General features: G+C 34.1%; 3 protein-coding genes across 4 annotated transcripts; all 3 read left to right on the top strand.

Moving 5' to 3' along the window:
• The first annotated feature begins 507 nt into the window (after positions 1–507).
• LOC125826830 (F-box protein SKIP31-like) lies at positions 508–10,501 on the top strand. Its single transcript, XM_049506173.1, has 9 exons — positions 508–759; positions 1,557–2,045; positions 2,235–2,308; positions 3,269–3,344; positions 8,637–8,747; positions 9,050–9,224; positions 9,328–9,446; positions 10,166–10,226; positions 10,305–10,501. The coding sequence occupies exons 1-9, from the start codon at positions 685–687 to the stop codon at positions 10,373–10,375; spliced, it is 1,251 nt and encodes a 416-aa protein (XP_049362130.1). The 5' UTR covers positions 508–684; the 3' UTR covers positions 10,376–10,501.
• A 1,307-nt stretch (positions 10,502–11,808) lies between these two features.
• LOC125826350 (uncharacterized) lies at positions 11,809–12,693 on the top strand. Its single transcript, XM_049505656.1, has 2 exons — positions 11,809–12,223; positions 12,515–12,693. The coding sequence occupies exons 1-2, from the start codon at positions 11,809–11,811 to the stop codon at positions 12,691–12,693; spliced, it is 594 nt and encodes a 197-aa protein (XP_049361613.1).
• Positions 12,694–14,302: 1,609 nt separating this feature from the next.
• Positions 14,303–16,809, top strand: LOC125826836 (glycine-rich protein A3). 2 transcript variants are annotated; one of them, XM_049506179.1, is made up of 3 exons: positions 14,303–14,386; positions 15,751–16,064; positions 16,353–16,809. In XM_049506179.1, the coding sequence occupies exons 2-3, from the start codon at positions 15,764–15,766 to the stop codon at positions 16,616–16,618; spliced, it is 567 nt and encodes a 188-aa protein (XP_049362136.1). In that variant the 5' UTR covers positions 14,303–14,386; positions 15,751–15,763; the 3' UTR covers positions 16,619–16,809. The 2 variants fall into 2 exon arrangements, with proteins under 2 accessions (XP_049362136.1, XP_049362135.1); XM_049506178.1 differs by having other exon boundaries at positions 14,354–14,386; positions 16,350–16,809.
• Positions 16,810–18,678: the final 1,869 nt, after the last annotated feature.

Below are 18,678 nucleotides of genomic sequence, written 5' to 3'. Positions count from 1 at the left end.
GTTTACAATTTATATGGCCTTGGGCCAATCTATGATATATCAGTTTTCTTGTTTTGAGTAATGCATGAGATTTTATTATTATCAATAATCAAAATCAAAATACTTATAATGAATGTTTATTCTTTTGTTTAACCTATTCAAATTTCTGAAGCTATTGCTTTTTTAACAAATAGCAAGTTCAAGACAATTATTAAATCCTTTTTTTTTCTTTACATATTTTCGCTCCGAAATAAATAATTACAGTCGTAAGCTAATATACAAAAATTATATATTTATTTAGTATAATTTACTTATTATTTTAGTGTACGACTATATAATATGAATTTTTTTAATAGTAAATTACGGGGCAGAGCCATATCATGTCTTTTATCTATTGGAAAATTCATGAAAATTAAAAAAAAAATTAATTAATTAATTGAAAAAAATTAAATTCCTGCCTAATGGCTGCAATTTACGCACTAAACGAATCGTTCTTTACCGATCCAACATATTCGGATCCTACCCGACCCGATATCTTCTCTCGCTAAGCAAATTTCCAAAATCTTTTTTTTTTCCAATCCATGAGACCTCGATTCAATCTACGGCGTATATTGGCCGACGTTATACGGTCACCGGCGTTCATTCTCCGGTCATATCAGCATATTGATATCTGTGTATGGACTAGGTTGAGTTAAAGCTTAAATCATGGCAATCTTCGACGATGAAGATGAACCACTTGTTCAATTTCTTGAATCGGAGATCTTCACTCTCTCCGACCAGGTAAATTATCGGAATCTCTACATTCTGATTCTACCATTAGTTATAAGAATTGTGTTTTGGATAATTAATTGTAGAAATAGAATTTTCCGGATCGGTATGAGCTTCCTTATGTTGTTTCTCTATGATAGGGTTCTTGAGCTAAGAAGAAGAATAGAAATTAATTGGTTACTTGAGAGAAATTAGTGGATCTGGTTCATTTCCTTATTTTAATTACCAAGAGAAAAGGGAAGAAAGGAAGACTTGATTGTTCAGCTGAAATTAAGTTTCTTAAGAGGAAAATATGATGGAATAGAAGATATAGGGCTAAGCCTGGATTATTTCCCGCTTGTTGTTTTCATCTATAATTACAAAAGAGAGATAAAGAGGAGTATGAAATTGATACATATTAAACGTGAGGAAGATCCTATTCATTTGTTAAATTTCCAGCTGCTAGTAAAACACATGAGGAAAATTATGATCTTTTTACGGTTTTTGTGTTTTACTGAATTGGTTTCAAGATATTCTCTTTCTCTTTGTTGTTTTGACAGCCATGAATTGAGGAAAATGGTTATTTTCTGTGGGGAAAATTTGGTAAAAGGGTGACCGATCATGTGCTACGAGAGTACTAGGTGCATCTGCACCGTGCATGGGCAGATGTGTTTTTTTTGGGGAAATATCTGTCACTTCTTGTGTTCTTCTCGTGGGGGGAGTTGAAGGATATTTCATTTCATTCATTTCGTATATATGTGTGCATCTGATCTTTTGGTACAAGCTATATGCACTTAATTAGAACTTGATAATCGATTCTTCTGTTTCAGGATGAAGAGATCGTAGAGGATATCATGGACGAAGGTGATATAAAGAGGAAAGGTAAGCGCCTTAAAGTTGAAGATGGTAACGATGGATTTGAAGGAGAGGAGGAGCGAGTAACAAAGAAAATGAGAGTTCTGGAGGATGAGGATGAGTCTGAGTATGAGGATGAGATTGAGGGAAAGGAGAAGAGGGAACAAGATGAGGAGGAGGAGGAAGAGAAGAGGGAAGCAAAGGTAATGAAAATTGAGGAGGAGGAGGAAGACGAGGAGGAAAAGGTGAAGGCATTACTATCATCTCCATCTTTGTCAGCACCAGCTGAAGTTGAATGTGCATCCTCACCTCCAAGGATGAGTCAGAGTGTCATGGATAATAATAACCGTGTTGCTTTTATAAGCGACAACATGAGGCAGGTCCCAAGTAGAATAGAGACGGGGATTCTCAGCAAAGTCCCTCCAGAATTGCTCCGTCACATCCTCAAGTTCCTCTCACCAGAGGTATTCATGTTATTTTTTCTGTTAATTATTTTTTAGCTTTTCTATACTGCTTGTCAAAATATTTGCATTTGCAAACAAGGAGAACAGATAGGGAGTGGAGGGCTAGATCCATTTGTGGTTTTGATGTGCATTTCTTTTCTGATTTTCTGTTGTCTAAAACTTTTGTCTGTTCTATGGTAAATCTGTCAGGATCTTGTGGCATGTACAATGGTCTGCAAGTTTTTAAATTTTGCTGCTTCTGATGAATCCTTGTGGCGCTGGCTGTAAGTATTCTGCACCTTGTGTCTGTTCCCATTGTCTCCTCCTTTCCCATCTCCCTCTAAATGGATGCGTGCTTTTGTTTTTGATAAGGTAAATAGTTTATTAATGATGGGAAAATACTATATAAAAGCTGTATACCAAAAACGAGAGAACCTACAACAAAAGTATGGTTCTCTACGAAAGAACACTAATCCTCCATACACATGGGTACCACATAGGTGCACCAAAAAGAAATTAGAAACAAGAGACTATTTCGCAACTTAACAAAATCACTGACACTCCTTCAAATGCTCTCGTGTTTCTCTCTAACAGAACCCACATAGTGGCTAGTGGAGCAACATTCCAGACCCCCTGTTTTCTCTTCCTCCTCCTTAGAGCCCAACTAGGCAACACCTCCTTCACTGTACCTGACATCACCCATAGTATCCCAAACCATTTCAGGACAACAGACCACAACCGTGTAGCCACTTGGCAATGCAACAAAAGGTTATCTACATCTTCTCCCAAACATCTACACAACTAGCACATGTTATTCTCCTCTTCCTCAAATTCTCTGTTGTCAGGATCACTTCCTTGGCTGTCAACCACACGAGAAGACATACCTTCCTTGGTGCCCTGGGAAGTGGGAGTTCATTTCCCAATGACTGGTGTGGAATTCCAATTCCTCTCTCACTGCGTGTTTTTAACATTTGAATCATTTGACATCCCCTGACAAATAAATATTGCTTTCATGGACCATGACTCCTTTATGTTAAAAGACCACCAACTCTAACTAGAAGTCAGTTTTCCCACTTCCGTAGACTTTCTTTCTACAACCGTGACTTTCACTAATAGAATAGTGAAGTTAGAATAGGTTGAGAAAAGGACTCCTTTTCCTTCATTTACTTATTCATTCTCGCCTATAAACATATTTCTGGAGCTCAAATTTTCATTCTGATGAACGGTAAATGTATTTCATTTAGGTATCGGATGCGATGGGGTCTGTTGCTCCCAACTAGAAAGCCACGCGACTGTGCTTGGAAGAAGCTTTACATCCAGGTATCCTTCTGTTCAAATGTATGTTCCATTTGTCATTGGCTAAGCATTAAAACTGCACGAGTTAATTTCATGTTTAGTCACTAAAGTTTACTAATTATTAACATTAAGTTACAAATTGTTTTTTGTTGCATTGAGTTAACTAAACTTTATCCACTATAACAGTAAAGTAACAAAACTATCTTTTTTTGTCTCAAAGTAACTATATTTTACCTACTATAACAGTTAAGTCACTAAACTTTTACCCACTATAACGACAAACTATGCTGCTCGGACTCTTCAAAAATGTTGTCGGGACTTGGGTGTGTGTCAGAACTCAGATCCTCCAAAAATAGTGCATTATTGGAGGATTCGACATGTGTGCAACAACATTTTTGGAGAGTCCAAGCAACATAGACGACAAAACTTCCCTACCAAGGTTAGTGACTCGATTATTATAGTGAGTAAAGCTTAGTTATTGTAATGTGACAAAAAGTAGTTTGTTACTATACTACTATAGTAGATAAAGTTGAAGGATCATTCGAGAAATCACCACCTACATAAATTCTGGTTTACTTTTTTTGTTTTTTTTTTTATCTTAGCTATAGTAAGCATATACTCATCCATTTAATCTATCAATTTGTGAATAGTTCTAAGTTTGAGAGTAGAGCTGAAAATTGAAAACAAACTTTCTTGGAGGGGGTTAATCAGTGACACATAATATAATAAGTTGTTAAAATTGTGCTCTCTCAAACAATTTAAGTTCTTAGTTGAGATGGTCACACACTTCAACATGGTATTAGAGCTGGATCCATCCCTATTCTTGGTTTACGGAATATTGAGTTCCTAAGTTATAATTTTCATGCTCCAAATGTCTATTCCTGGAAGTACGATGGATGTTAAAATGTTCCACATTGATTGAGGGAATGTGCTATTGTCTCTTTATATAAACGTGGACAATCTTCACTTCATGAGCTAGTGCTGGGGTTAAATTAGATCCAAAATCCATTTTATTTACATGATAACAGAGCAAGCAAGAGGTCCTATGTTCAAATATCTGTGCCATTCCAAAAAGCTAAAATAGATTCCACGTGTTTGACCCATGAAATAGCCGTGTTTTGGGAAGCGAGAAGCGGAAAAAAGCGACGAGGGCTCGCTTCACAGAAGCGAGAAGCGAAGCGCGCGCTTTTTTTAAGTAAAGCGATATTTAGTATAAAAATAAAAAAATATTAAATAACTGAATAGAGGTAATATATTCTTAGATTAAAAGTAAATAGATAGTCAATAATACTCATAAGTCATAACATATAAAGCAAAAAATCAAAAACATAATTAAATCACAAAAGAATCAAACTCCTATTCTTCAACAAGATCCTCAAACTCTTCAAGTGCCATAACCAAGGGTTCTACTTGGTCATCATCTTCTTCATCATCAGAAGGCTCATCAACAAGGTTTCGACTTGAACTGGAACCTCTAGCTCCTCTTTCATTGCCCCTTAAAGTACTCCCCCTAAAACTATAAATATTCTCCTCAACACCACTTGCCATAGAAACATCACCATAATTGAGACTTTCTCCTTCATACACTTCTTCATCTTGGTGATCTTGGGGTGCTCCGGTTAACCATTCATTTGCCTCATCAATACTATCCAACAAAATTGGATCAATGGTATTACGAGCATTGTAACGACGCGCCAATGTTCTATTATATTTGATGAACACTAGATCATTGAGGCGTGTCAACTCAAGCCTATTTCTCTTTTTACTATGAATCTGCACATAGTAGAAAGGAATTAATAGGAGGACTTAGGATGATTAAGATACCTATTAATTTAGTAATAATGTAATGTAGTTTCTCACATGTTCATACACGCTCCAATTTCTCTCACAACCGGATGTGCTACAAGTTAAACTTTGCACTCTAATAGCAAACTGTTGCAAGTTTGGGACATTATGACCATATTGCATCCACCATTCAACTGTAGAAGAGTTATTTTAAAAGATGTGTAATAACTTAAAAGTTGAAGCTTTAAACACAATTAAAAGATGAAATTCTCACCTGGTGACCTTAAGGTTCTAGCTCTAATGGCTGATTCAATTCCAAGTAGGCCATCCGCTTTCATGTACACACCAAGCTCCTCCCCTATTTTGTCTTGCAAATTTTTATCTGGGATCATCCTCTCAACACATTTATGATATCCCTGCCACACATCTTCAGTTAAAGTCTTCATGTCATTATTTTTATAATAGAGCCCTGGGTTCAAAATGTGTCCCGTTGCATGCAAAGGTTGATGAAGTTGATCTGTCCACCTTGCATCAATGATTTCAAAAACACTCTTATATTTCCTTGTATCATAATTGAATGCCTTTTCAATACTTTCTTTGGCCCTGTCCATGGCTTCATAAATGTAACCCATTGGTGGTTTTTTCTCCCCATCCACCATACGAAGTACATGAATTAAAGGACCACCAACTCTAAGTGCTTGAACAACGTCATTCCAAAAAAATGGACTAATGATGTGTCTTGCAACTTCTTTACCAAGAGTTTCCTTTGAATAGATACTCTCATTCCATTCAGTTGACATAAACAAAGTTCTCAGATTTTTCTTTTGCTTATAAAAACTATACAAAGTCAAAAAGCTGTTGCGAATCTTGTCTTGGCGGGTTTTACCAAATTTCTTTGCTTTGTGTATCTCCTCATCATATTCAACAACAATGCCCTTTGATTGATATAAGCATGTACCTTAACTGCCTTACCAAAAACTGTTAAAAAAAATGGTAGTTAAAATGTAAAGAAACTAACATAAAGTTTAAAAAAGAAAATTAAATATCAAGACTCAAGTTCACCTGTAGAATACGGGGCTTCTTTGAAAATGTCACCAAACATCAAGTTTATACAGTGAGCAGCACAAGGAGTCCAGAAAATATGTGGGAACACTCCCTTCAACATGTTACCCGCTTTTTTGTTCTCACTTGCATTATCAGTCACAACTTGTACCACATTTTCCTTGCCTATCTTCATGATAGTCTTCTCAAACAAGTTAAACATCTTATTAGAATCGGTAGAAGAGTCACTAGCATCATAAGATTAAAGAAACACACTCCCTCTTGGAGAATTCACCAAAACATTAATGACCATTTTTCCATTCCTTGCTGTCCATTTATCCATCATAATGGAACAACCATATGTTTTCCATTGAACCTTATGTTCTTATACTATCTTGTTTGTCTTTTCCACCTCCTTTTTTAGAAAAGGAACTCTTACCTCATGATAGGTGGGGGGCTTCATTCCAGGGCCATATTGGCCAACTGCCTCAATGAATTCACCAAAACTCTCCGTGTAATTAACACAATTGAAAGGAAGCCCTACATCATACATCCACCTAGCAAAAGCAGATATAGCACGATCCCTCAAAATCTTTCTAGAAGATTCTAAGTCAATAGGTCCACCTTTTCTCTTTTCGTTTGGTTTTTGCGAGAAATAGAGATTCATAGGACCCTTGATAGTGCTATTGATGGAAGACCCACTCCCACTACTTGAAGGCATCCTTTGATGCTTTGAGGGAGGCCCCATTGGCATATTCACTTCAGCTTCATCATCATCCATTTCATCATTATCAACAAGATTAACCATGGATGCTTCATGGTTCATTTGAATTTTAAACTCATTTTTCTTCAACAAATATTCTTTGATCTCTTCCTTCACTTTATCCGGGACGTTCGGACATACTTTTACATCTCTATAGCCACCGATAAGATGCTTTTTGTGACGAAATATTCCGCCATTGTATGTCACATCACAAAAGCTACATTTAACTTTTGTGTTACTACCCATAGGAGTTCCATACGCCCAAGCCGGATCCCTTTTTTGTGACATTTTGAATAAGAAAATACAACTTCACTAGTTACTACAAGCAAAAAAGAAGTGTCACTTAGTAACAAAACAACAAATTTTCTAAGTAAGAAAAATAAAGACTATTAAGATTTAAGAGCAGCAACCAGAGCAGTCACACTGTATTGAAATAAAAAAAAAAACAGAGCAGCAAGCATACACACATCACTGATCACAGTCACTGTATAGAAATAAAAAAAAACAGAGCAGCAAAAGAATTGGAAAAAACAGAGCAGTAATATTAATTGAAAAAAAAAGCAGGTCAGTAATAGAGATTGAAAAACAGAGCAGCAAACAAAAATTGGAAAAAAAAAATGCAGCAATAAAAATATAGATAACACCCAGCAGCAACCAAAAAAAAACAAACAGTAGCAGCAGCCTCGCAGAGAAGAAGAGAAGAAGAAGAAGAAGAAGAAGAAGAGAACTTACAGCAGTGGCAACCTGGCAGCAACCAAAAATAGAAAAAAAGTCGCAGAGCAGTCGCAAAGAAGAAGAGAAGAAGAGAAGACGAGAAGAAGAAGAAACTTACAGCAGCAGAGAAGAAGAAGAGAACTTACGCAGCAGAGAAGAAGAAGGAGAAGAGCAGTCGCAGCTTCTTAGTCCAAAAAAGAATTTTAAGTCACGAAAGAGTATATTAAGTCGCATAAGGATTTCAGCAATTAAAAAAAAAAAAAACTTACAATTTTAAAAAAAGAAACCCTAATTAGCGCTTTTTCAAATTAAGCGCGTTTTTTTTAACGCTTTTGCTTTTCTGCGCTTCTCGCTTCTGCAGTAGAAGCGAGCGCCTTTTCAATGTCGCTTCGCTTCACGAAATAAAAGCGCAGGGGCCTCGCCTCGCCTCGCCTCGCTTCTCGCTTTAAGCGCGCTTTTTACAACACTGTGAAATAGTAATCAAGCCAAAATGTGAGGGGATATGTTGAGACGTAATATAACTAAGTTGATAAAACTGTGCTACTCGCTAAAGGTTTAAGCTTTTAGATCAAATGATCACACGTTTCAAAACATTCCTAAATTGAGTTGATCATTTTGTATACTTGAACGGGACAAGGTTAAAAGTTGGTCAATATTAGGCTTACTACTCTTTGACCAGCCATTTCTAGCTTAAGGAATGCAAAATTTGAAGCATAATGGATACAGTATGGAAAATATTTCAAACTTTTGACCTGGAGAACACTTAAAGTTTTGAAGGGACATGGTAAAAATATATAGGGGAAGTGCAAGGTGAACTGTCTTCTCATTTCTGTCAACGAGATACTTAAGTGATGCATTTGGAATGTTAATTTTGATTTCATTTTCTGTAGTGTGTATGTATTTCTGTATAACGGTACCTAACACAGCAACATTAAATGTGCTTTATGATTTACTAGTTTTATGTATCCTCAGATTTAATTTAATTTTGGTCGAATTGAATACTTCTACTGCAGCGTGATGCAGATGATATGATGGAGTTTGTCAGGAATACTCCTATGGAATTTAAGGAGTATTACATCCAAATGCAGGCAGCAAAAAGAAGCCAAGCTCCTCCTCCGTCTGAGGTAACTGAAGGTCTTCTCAAAGAACTTCATAGTACTGCATATGAATATAGACAATTCCAAATAAATTCATAATTTCACTTCTCTGATTTTTGGCTGTAAATTGTCCGGGAACCTTTCCTTTTTATTTCCTGAACAATGTTATTCCTTTTAGTTTTCTTTTTTCCCAGGTGAAAACAAGAAATAAACAGCGAGAAAAATGATACTAACTAAAATAAACTGTTAAGACCCTTCATGTTTATTTCCCTTAGTTATGTGTCAAGATTTCTTATGAGTACTTACCTTTCTATGGCTTAAATGTACAGGTAAATGATGACCGAATAATTCTTGATAAGACAGTTGCTGATCAAGTCTCTACTTGGAAGAAAAGCAAAGGTCTGGGTGATAAAGTGGTGATTGATCATGTGTGCTCTGGGGAGACGTGCACTTACTATCAAATAGGAGATGTATATGTTTGTGAGAAAACTGGATATGTCCATGGTAAGAATGGTTTGCTTCATTGCAACCTATTCATTAGATACGTACAATGAGAGTGATCTCAACCTACTGTTGCTTATGGGTTCTCTTTTGTGTGGTTGTGCAGTTTGTGATGACACATGTAGGGAAGTTGTATCTGATCCTATAAATGGTCTTCTGGTGTGTACCATTTCAGGCCACTGTTTTGATAGGATGTTGTCACCTTCCGAAATGGAACTAGATGGGGTAAGAAACAAGTCACTTGAGGATGCTATTTTTGAAAGAAACTAAATTTATGAGAGAAGGAAAATTCATGTTCCATAGCTGAAAGAGTTTGTTGGTTTTTCTAATGCAACTTGGAACTACAGCAAAAGTAAAAGATAAACTTCAAAGGCTATGGTTTTCTGTTGTTTTGACACCTTTTGCATTGGTAAAATGTTCTCTGAATTTCCTGTCAAATCAGTGGTTGAAACTTGAAAGCACTGAAGCTTACTTGTTTGGTAATTGTGCTGGGTAAGCACACTTTTCAAATACGGAAATTTGCTTATCTATTTACTGAAAATTTAAGAGCTGTTGCACTGATATGTTAACACTACTAGAATACAGCAGTTGTGAAAGATGGAACGAAAAGCAAGTCAACTGTCTCCTTGACTGTCTAAATTGCTCTCGTTCTTCTTTTGTGATGTTTTAGGCTATTTGTGAAGCTTGTTCATGCTTGATTTTGATTTGTGAGAATGTATGATGCATCTTGCAGCAGATTTTGGTTACTGTATCTTCTATTTGCACCTAGTGCCTGTATAATGCATCCGTTGTAAGTATATCCTTGAATTGATAGTAGCATCTCCTATCTGTGATAATGAGCTTGCTACCAAGTGATAATACAGCTATAGATGTTAAAACTTGAATGTTTTGCATATTTAATGTATAATGTAGCGTAGTTTTAGCTAATTTTAAGTTTATAACAGGAGCAGCAACAAGTTGGCACTACAGATGAAGCAGAGCCATTCATGGGATCGGGTCGTTTTGGTATATACCTTTTTATCAGTTTTGCCTTCTAGCTTCTTGATTGCTCCTCTCCTAATATCTTTTCTTTTTTTGTCTCAGCTCGAGCTTATTTACTGGGATATAACTGTGACGATGAGAAAGAACTAGAAGATGCTTTACGCTTTTGCTGATCCCCCACCGCTGATGAGTATAGTTAAAAACCTTTGGTTTCCAATAATGACATTCTAGCAGTCTTGTTTCAATCTTGTACTGTAATTGTAGATCTCTAAATCAAAGTATTACAAAGTTTGGTTTTTCACTTAATATTTTTTCTCTTGCATGTGTTGTTATCTTTCTTTGGGTGCACATGATGGCGATATTCTCAAAACTATACTGGGTAGGAAAAACCATGGGTTTGGGAAACTTGGATTGATCCTGGAGGGGAATTGAAACAAATAGGACTTAATGCATGGTAGGTACATATGTACTAGTTATATGGTACATTTGTTTTTGCTTTCACTTGTGCATATACAACTCTCTGAAAATGCCCGTGTTGTGTATTAAAACGGACGGTAGAGATCATTTTCATGAGAAAGGAACGAGCAAGTGAATGTTAGAGAAAATATAGGTAGAGGTTTTGACAAGTTATTGTTAGCGATCCATTATTTTTTCCTTAGTTGTTAAAGTCCAATCAAAGCAAGCAAGAGGTAGAAATGACACCAAATAACCACTTTTAGTACCCTTATTTAGAACATAAAAATAATATTTAAAATTTGAGTAATGTTGAGATATAGGAAACGAAGCAAAAAAAAAAATCCAAATGTTGAGATAAGCAAAAATAGTTATTTGAGTAATGACTAATGACCCACCTTATCCATTGTTTATATCGAAGTCTGACTCCCTCAAGGCACGTGCATCTCACAATCAAGTGTACTAATTTCTCTCATAATTGATTGATGACATTGACATTTTTTTAAAAAATAAATGATTTTTTATTCATTATAAAAGAAAATCAAGTTTTATGTCGTTTTTATAAGAGATATTCAATTTTACATTTAAGAGATATGAAAAGATCGTTTTTTTTTCTATTTAAATTATAAAAGAGCAAGAAATCTCATTTCTTTTGTTTTTCACGCGGTCATTATAATTCAATGTCTCCAATATTGATGAGAACTAAAAACAATTAAGTTATATATATGTTAGTAATTGTACGCAAACACTTTCTTAAATTATACTCCTCCATATTTGCTCATTAATTAGTATATGGTTTTGACTTTTGATGTTTCTGAACCAAGTCACCAACCAATAAATTACCTCAATATTCAATGATCACCCACCAAAGTCATTGGTTAATATGTTACTGGGCAACCACTCAATATATTAACCAAGAAAAAAACATATAAATACTTATCCACTACTTATATTGTGTTATTTTTGTTCTACCTTATCTTTCATTCTTCATTCCAAAATATTGCACTTCAACAATATAAGAGAACCTGTAAGAAATATATAAGAATAACCCATGTTTTCTGTACGTATATTGTTTTGCATAATGTTCCATTACTTTTTGAAATCAATATGTCCTAATTTCTATACTCTTGTCAAAATTAGGTATTCGTGAAGAATGGAACGCGGTAAAAATAAACAATTTGGTTATCCTCCAGGACAATATCCTCCTCAGCAAGGAGCTTACCCTCCACAAGGATATCCTCCTCAGCCAGGTGCTTACCCTCCACAAGGATATCCTCCTCAAGGGTATCCACCCGCTCAAGAATATCCACCTGCACAAGGATACCCTCCGCAGCCAGTAGCTTACCCTCCACAAGGGTATCCTCCTGCACAAGGATATCCACCGGCTGGAGCCTATCCTCCAGCACAAGGATATCCCCCAGCTGGAGCCTATCCTCCAGCACAAGGATATCCCCCTGCTGGTGGATACCCCCCACAAGGTTATCCCCCGACTAGTGCATATCCTCCACAAGGTGGTGCATATTCCCCACAAGGATATCCTCCAGCAGGTTACACTTCAAACAAATCAGGTATCAATCTTCATTAATTAATTAAACTAATAATTAAGGATATAAAAAAAACATGTTAATTACTCGTCACATCTCACGTGGCATGTTTAGAGTTGTTATGCTTTATATATACACACATGTTATATCTCTAACTTTTTGTGAGACCATATATATACTTTATTCAATATTAGATATGTACTTAGTTAAGTTATAGTAACAAATGAGCGATATTTGTATTATTATACACATACTATAGTAATTTTTATATCGTACTAATTAAATAAGTCGTATACGTACATGACACATTTTTAGGGCACGGAAACATGGGATTGATGGCCGGAGGCATGGCTGCGGCCGTGGCTGCCTATGGTGCTGCAAGTTATGGACGCAGCGGAGGTCATTATGGTCATGGAAAATACAAACAGGGCAAGTATAAGGGTGGCAAGAAGTACGGCAAGAAATTTGGGAAGAAATTCAAGAAGTGGAAATAAGCATTTTGTGTATATTATCCTGGTTTTTCACGTGCGGGATTATATTAGATACGATATTATTATTATTGTATATGCTATCCTGATTTTGCAATTTATAATAGATATATTCTTGTACTCTCTTTTTGAATAATGAGTAGTAGACGTTTTATATGGTATTGATCTATATAATAGCGTTGGAGTTTGTGTGTTATGGTCCATATATAACTTATAGATAAGATTTTGAGATTTTGACCATATTTCTTTTGAAATATTACAATTAGTAAAATACATTCAAAATGAGTTTGAATTATATGATTTCACTCCGTTTTTCATTATTTAAAAAGAATAAAATGTAATAATTATAAAATAAATTAATTGAGCTTATTTATTATTTTCTAGGAGTTGGAATAAAGGGTGTCAGCCAAAAAAAATAAAAATGCAACTAATTAAATAGAAGAATTCATTCGTCGTGCATGTTTTTATTCTTTCTTCTTTTTGTTTTCATATGGTATTTCAGGTAATGTTGGGCTAATTAATTCGAATTCATATTAGGTAAGATTCATTCGAAGCTAGTGTTTTTTTATTAAGAATATTTTTAGATTTAGGATTTAAAATTAAAACCTTTAATTACGGAAAAAGTTATTTTATCAATTGCTCCACATTTTTTGATAGTCATTTTATTCTTCTTTTATTATATGAGCAAAAAAAGTTTTTTTTTTTTAAAAAAAAATATTCTACAATCTTCTTAAAATTAAATAAAAAAAAATATGATTCATATCACACCCCGTTTGAATGGTTGTTAATTGTTGTAATATTGTATTTTAAGTTTAGATACCATGTTTGTTACTTAAATTTTATCATATTTATATCATTTAAATCTATCGTCAAGTATGAAAGAAAAGTCTCATTTTATGTAACAATCAATTTAGTGAGACCGAGTAATTACTTTAATATTTTTAATTTATCTTTATTTAGTATTTAAAAATCTTGTTTTATTATTTACCTACCTTTTTATAATAGCTTTACATCGTATTCTACTTTTCTTATAGATTGACGTGCAATATTTTGTAATGTAACCATTAAAATCGATATAATAATGTAGATTTTACACAAATCCCATAGTGTTAAGAGTTAATTACATCATATCCCTACTCTTTTCAAATTACAAAAATTCCTTAAATTTGATGGAATTCGAATGCATTCCAAAATGTTCCGGTACATCGCGTTCTGGTTTTGGATACATCCGTCAACGTCCTGATACATCGCTCTCATTTTCGGATACATCACTCGATATTTCGATACATCACGTAACCGATACATCGTGTAAAGTAACGTCTCGATATATCGCGTAAAGTAATATATCTGATTGATACATCACATAAAATATGATTTTTTTGTAATTTTTTCAAATAATAGAAAAATTCAGAGAATATAATAAAATAAGTTGTATATTTAGGTAATTTTTTCAACATACATATATAGTATCCAAATATTATATTTATTAAAAGTAATAATATAACACTAGGAGTAGTTGCTAAGATTTGTATATTTTGGCTTTTTCCTTATTGAAAGTAGCACACGTCATGTACGCGTCTAAGTAACGCGTGGAATCATTGAAATATCTCATTCACAAATAGCCCTTCAAATACTCCATTCATAGACCATATCGTTTTGTTAAACAAACGTTCGTTCAACTTCTCAAGGAGATAAATCTGTAAGAACCCCTTCTCCTTTTACCCCATTGATGATGCTTTTCTCTTGTTTGATGATTTGTTAAGCCATGCATGAATTATCTGAATTGCCCAGATGATGATCATCAGTCTGAAAATTCAAGATCTGATCTTTTGTAATTAAAAGTTTGATCTTTTTGTACCCTTTTCATGTTTTCTAGATTTGGGTTTTTGTTAATGGGAAAATTAAAGGATTTTGAGTCTACCCTTTTGATTTTTGTTTCTATGACCACCGACTACAAATTAGATCAGCTTTTTTTTTAAAAAAAAACAAGCTGATTTTGGAAATTCAAGTTTGATTGTTTCTTCCCTTGTGACCAGAAGATTTGGTTTTTACCATTTTTTTTTTGTATGATCAACCATTATAGAGTTGGACCAATTTTTTCTGAGCTGATTTTGTGTTTTCTCTGTATTTTCTGTTTAGCTGATGAGCTGATGAGTCATTGGGTTTTAAATTTTGGTTTTGTTGAATTGGAAAGAGAGACTATTAGTTCCCTTTTTTCTGTTTTTGGGTTGAGAATTGTCCTATTCTGGAACTGAATTTGGATGCTTTAGAAAATGAGGATTTTGTCCTCTTGCATGATTTTGCTGTAGAAGGGAATAGAGATCTGTTTTAATTGAGTTTTGTCTTTTTTCAAGGTGTATTATAAACAAATAGTCATGCAACTTAGATTCCAAAAAAAAGAAAAAAATCATGAAAAAAGAATGGATATTTGGTTTTAGCTCCTTTTGTTTCATTAGATTTAGTCACTTTTCCTTCTTTATGATCCACCCCTCTAAAAAAGGCCTCTCCTTTTTCCTCAAAATGCAAGTTGTTTCCAACTTATTCGAAACAAAAAAAGAACTTTTGATGCTTCTAATCTTTGAGAGGTGAAGGTTTTTTTTTCTTAGGGTGATCTGAAAACTTATTCAGGAATGGAGGCTAGGGTACTGCATAGAAATTTATAAAAATGTTTATGTCTACCCTCCTGTTTTTTTGCATTTCACTTGCTCAGAACATATTAGCTGGCTTCCTGCAATTCTGTCTGTAGCTTGTTGTGTTAAAATTTAACACTTCTCCTACTTGACAATCAGCTTTATGTTGATGTCCACCTTTCTTGTTTCTTGATGTGCACAATCTATATATGATGTACTACAAGTTCAATCAGTGGTTGCTTGATCATTAGTTGTGCACATAATTCTTCTTTGACTGATTGGATGTTTCAGAAAGCATTATGTAGGTTTTGAAGTTAAGAGTAGTAATTGATATCTTGTGGCTCATAATCTTTTATCATCTACGAATTTCATTTGATTTCATTCCTAGTTAGTCATTGTTGTAATATGTCTGACAAGTATTTATCTGTTTTAGGTACTAGTGAAATATGGGAGGTGGTAAGGATGATTCTGATAAGGGACTCTTTAACAATATAATGGGAGGTATGGGTGGTGGTCATCACGGACATCCAGGACAGTATCCTCCACAGCACGGTGGTTACCCTCCGCAGCAAGGGTATCCTCCTCAAGGGTACCCACCACAACAAGGGTACCCTCCACAGCAAGGGTATCCACAACAGGGTTATCCTCCGCAAGGAGGATATCCACCTGCTGGATATCCTCCACAACAAGGATATCCTCCACAGGGATATCCTCCTGCAGGTCATCATGGTGCTCCACACCAGTCAGGTATTATTTCTTCCCAAGTTTCTTGGAAGTGACTTGTAAAGACTTCATTTAGTAATTTATAAGCTGTCAACAACCCCCGGACATCCCAATAAGATACTGTCTAATTGGTTGCACCCTTTTTGGATTTGTCTAGTTAAGTTTCTTTGATAGCAATGGTATCACTTGAACAACTAGATGCAGGAAAATAATGAACATTTATAATATGTTGCGACTTTTGTGACCAAGTACATCTTGACAATTTCCTCATTATTAATTTTTCGTGTTTGTTTGCTTGTTACTTTTCAGGAGGACATGGTGGCATGGGGGTAATGTTAGCTGGAGGTGCTGCAGCTGCAGCTGCTGCATATGGCGCTCATAAGCTGTCACACGGTGGATCTCACATGGGAGGACATGGTGTGCCATTTGTTGGAGGCGGCAGTCATTATGGAGGTGGTCATCATGGAGGAGGCAAGTTTAAGCATGGCAAGGGAGGGAAATTCAAACATGGAAAGCACGGCAAGTTTAAGCATGGCAAGGGAGGGATGTTCGGAGGTAAATTCAAGAAGTGGAAGTAATCTAGTTATAGTATCGAAGACTTCAGCTGGCTTTACAGTGTGCTAATGTTCGTCTCTTTAAATAAGACATACTACATGTTATTATGGCCTATAGGCCTGTAAGATGTTGTCTTGTTATATTGCATTTTCAAATACTAATTTGAGTGAGACTCTGCAATTGAATTGCTCCATAGGGGCATAAGCTTTCCTTATTTCTTCCTCTATCTTCTTCTGTACTCGCGCTCAATTGCTTCATTTCCTAGCTTTTTTGTACAGTATTGCAGTACTAACTCCATGATTGAAAAAGCTCCAGACCTTTTTTCAAGTCTTGTTATCAGTTGTTTGTTTCTGTGTGAAGTTAATAAATTGTGAAGCCGAGTCGTTTGGGCTTGGGATTTTCATATCGGATGTCTCAAGTTGCAAGGAATTTGCCTTCTAGGTCGAGTTCGTCACTCTGGACTAGTGGGAGTTACCTCTACAAAAGCATAAATAATTTTAGTGAGGAAGAGCTTTTTGGCCCATAATGGAGAACTTTTAGTGAGGAAGAATTTCTTGTAGTTCTAATTCCCACTACAAAAGCATAAATAATTTAGGGGAATCTATGAAAAGACATATATTCTCTTTCTTTTTTTAAAAACCCTTATTCTGTTTTTATTTTTTAGGAAATAGTCTTCAAAAGCACAAACTATCTTATCTATTTGCATAATATTTGACAAGCTCCACAAAAATGTGTATAGACCTATATATCCATTTAATCTTTTTATGAATTTTTATAATTTATAAGAAAATTGTTACGTATCCATCTTTCAAGTGATTATATCGAAAAATCTCGAGATTTTCATATTGGTCTAAATCACTTAAAAACAATTGCGGATTATTTATGATGAAGATAATGAGTTTCAAAAAAAGTGTAAATTTCATATATGACATATATTATATTAATATTTTTGAGTTATAGCAGTAGATTTAGACTTTCAAGTTATAACATTAAAAATTTCAGGTTCTAACAAATTATAAAAAAAAAATGATTTTAATAATTGAAAAAGGTTGTTTAAAAAAAATAAAAAAATAAAAAAATAAAAGAAGAATTTAAAAAAAAAGGGGAATTGATGGTAAAAAGGTAAAAAAATAGAAATTGTGGTGTTAATTTAATTTGAATTTAATGTAGATAATTAATAATTGGCACGAAACAAGGGATCCAACATGATTAAGATTATTTAGTATCCTTAATTCACTCAAATTAGTTAAAATCAAATAAAAATCAGATTTTATCTCTTTTTTTTTCAACGTTTCTCTCTCTTCATTGTTTCTTCATTGTTCTGCCAGAAAAAAATCCCAGTATCGAATAATTGATTTTTTTTTTTATATTTGAAAAAATTTGATTTTGTTGTGATGGACAACGTATCAATATAAATTAAACATGGTGGAATATGGGATCCTTCAGGTTAGTATTTATTATTGTTTATTGTTTGTTTTTAAATTACAGTAAAATGAAGAAAAATGACAAAACTGTAAATCGTCAATATATTTAAGGTGATATCACTTTTTGTTAACTGTTGTGAAATATATAGTATTAGTGATTTTTTGTTTTTGTGGTTGTTTTGAACACTGTTTTTTTTCTTAAAGTATAAATTAAATGTATATTTTTGAATGAATTTGATAGAATAAATGGAAAAAATTTGTATGAAAGTGTGTTCAATAATCTATTAAAAAAGTTATTTAGAATTTTGACGTATTGTATGAAAAGTGATTTAAGTTGATAATGAATTTGATAGAATAATGAATTGAAATTTATATGAAAGTGTGTTCAGTAATCTGTAAAAAAAGTTATTTGAAAGTTTGACGAATTATATGACAAGTGTTTTAAGTTGGTATTAAATTTGTAATTTTAGTGTTTATATTAGTTTTGTCATTTCTGTATAAAGTTGTTTGATAGTAATGAAGTATTTGGTACGAGCGAAATGTATATATTTAGAATGAATGATGATTGTTGTATGAAATGTGTATTAAGTGAGTATGAAATGTGTATTAAATGAGTTTGAAATGTGTATTTAGTGAGTATGAAAAGTGTTTTGTAATGT

Source organism: Solanum verrucosum, unplaced genomic scaffold, assembly GCF_900185275.1.
Source record: "Solanum verrucosum unplaced genomic scaffold, falcon-dt-bn FXZP01000060.1, whole genome shotgun sequence".
In the NCBI taxonomy this organism is placed as follows: Eukaryota; Viridiplantae; Streptophyta; class Magnoliopsida; order Solanales; family Solanaceae; genus Solanum; species Solanum verrucosum.
Note: the sequence above shows the minus strand (reverse complement) of the source record. Positions and strands in the feature narration are given on the sequence as shown.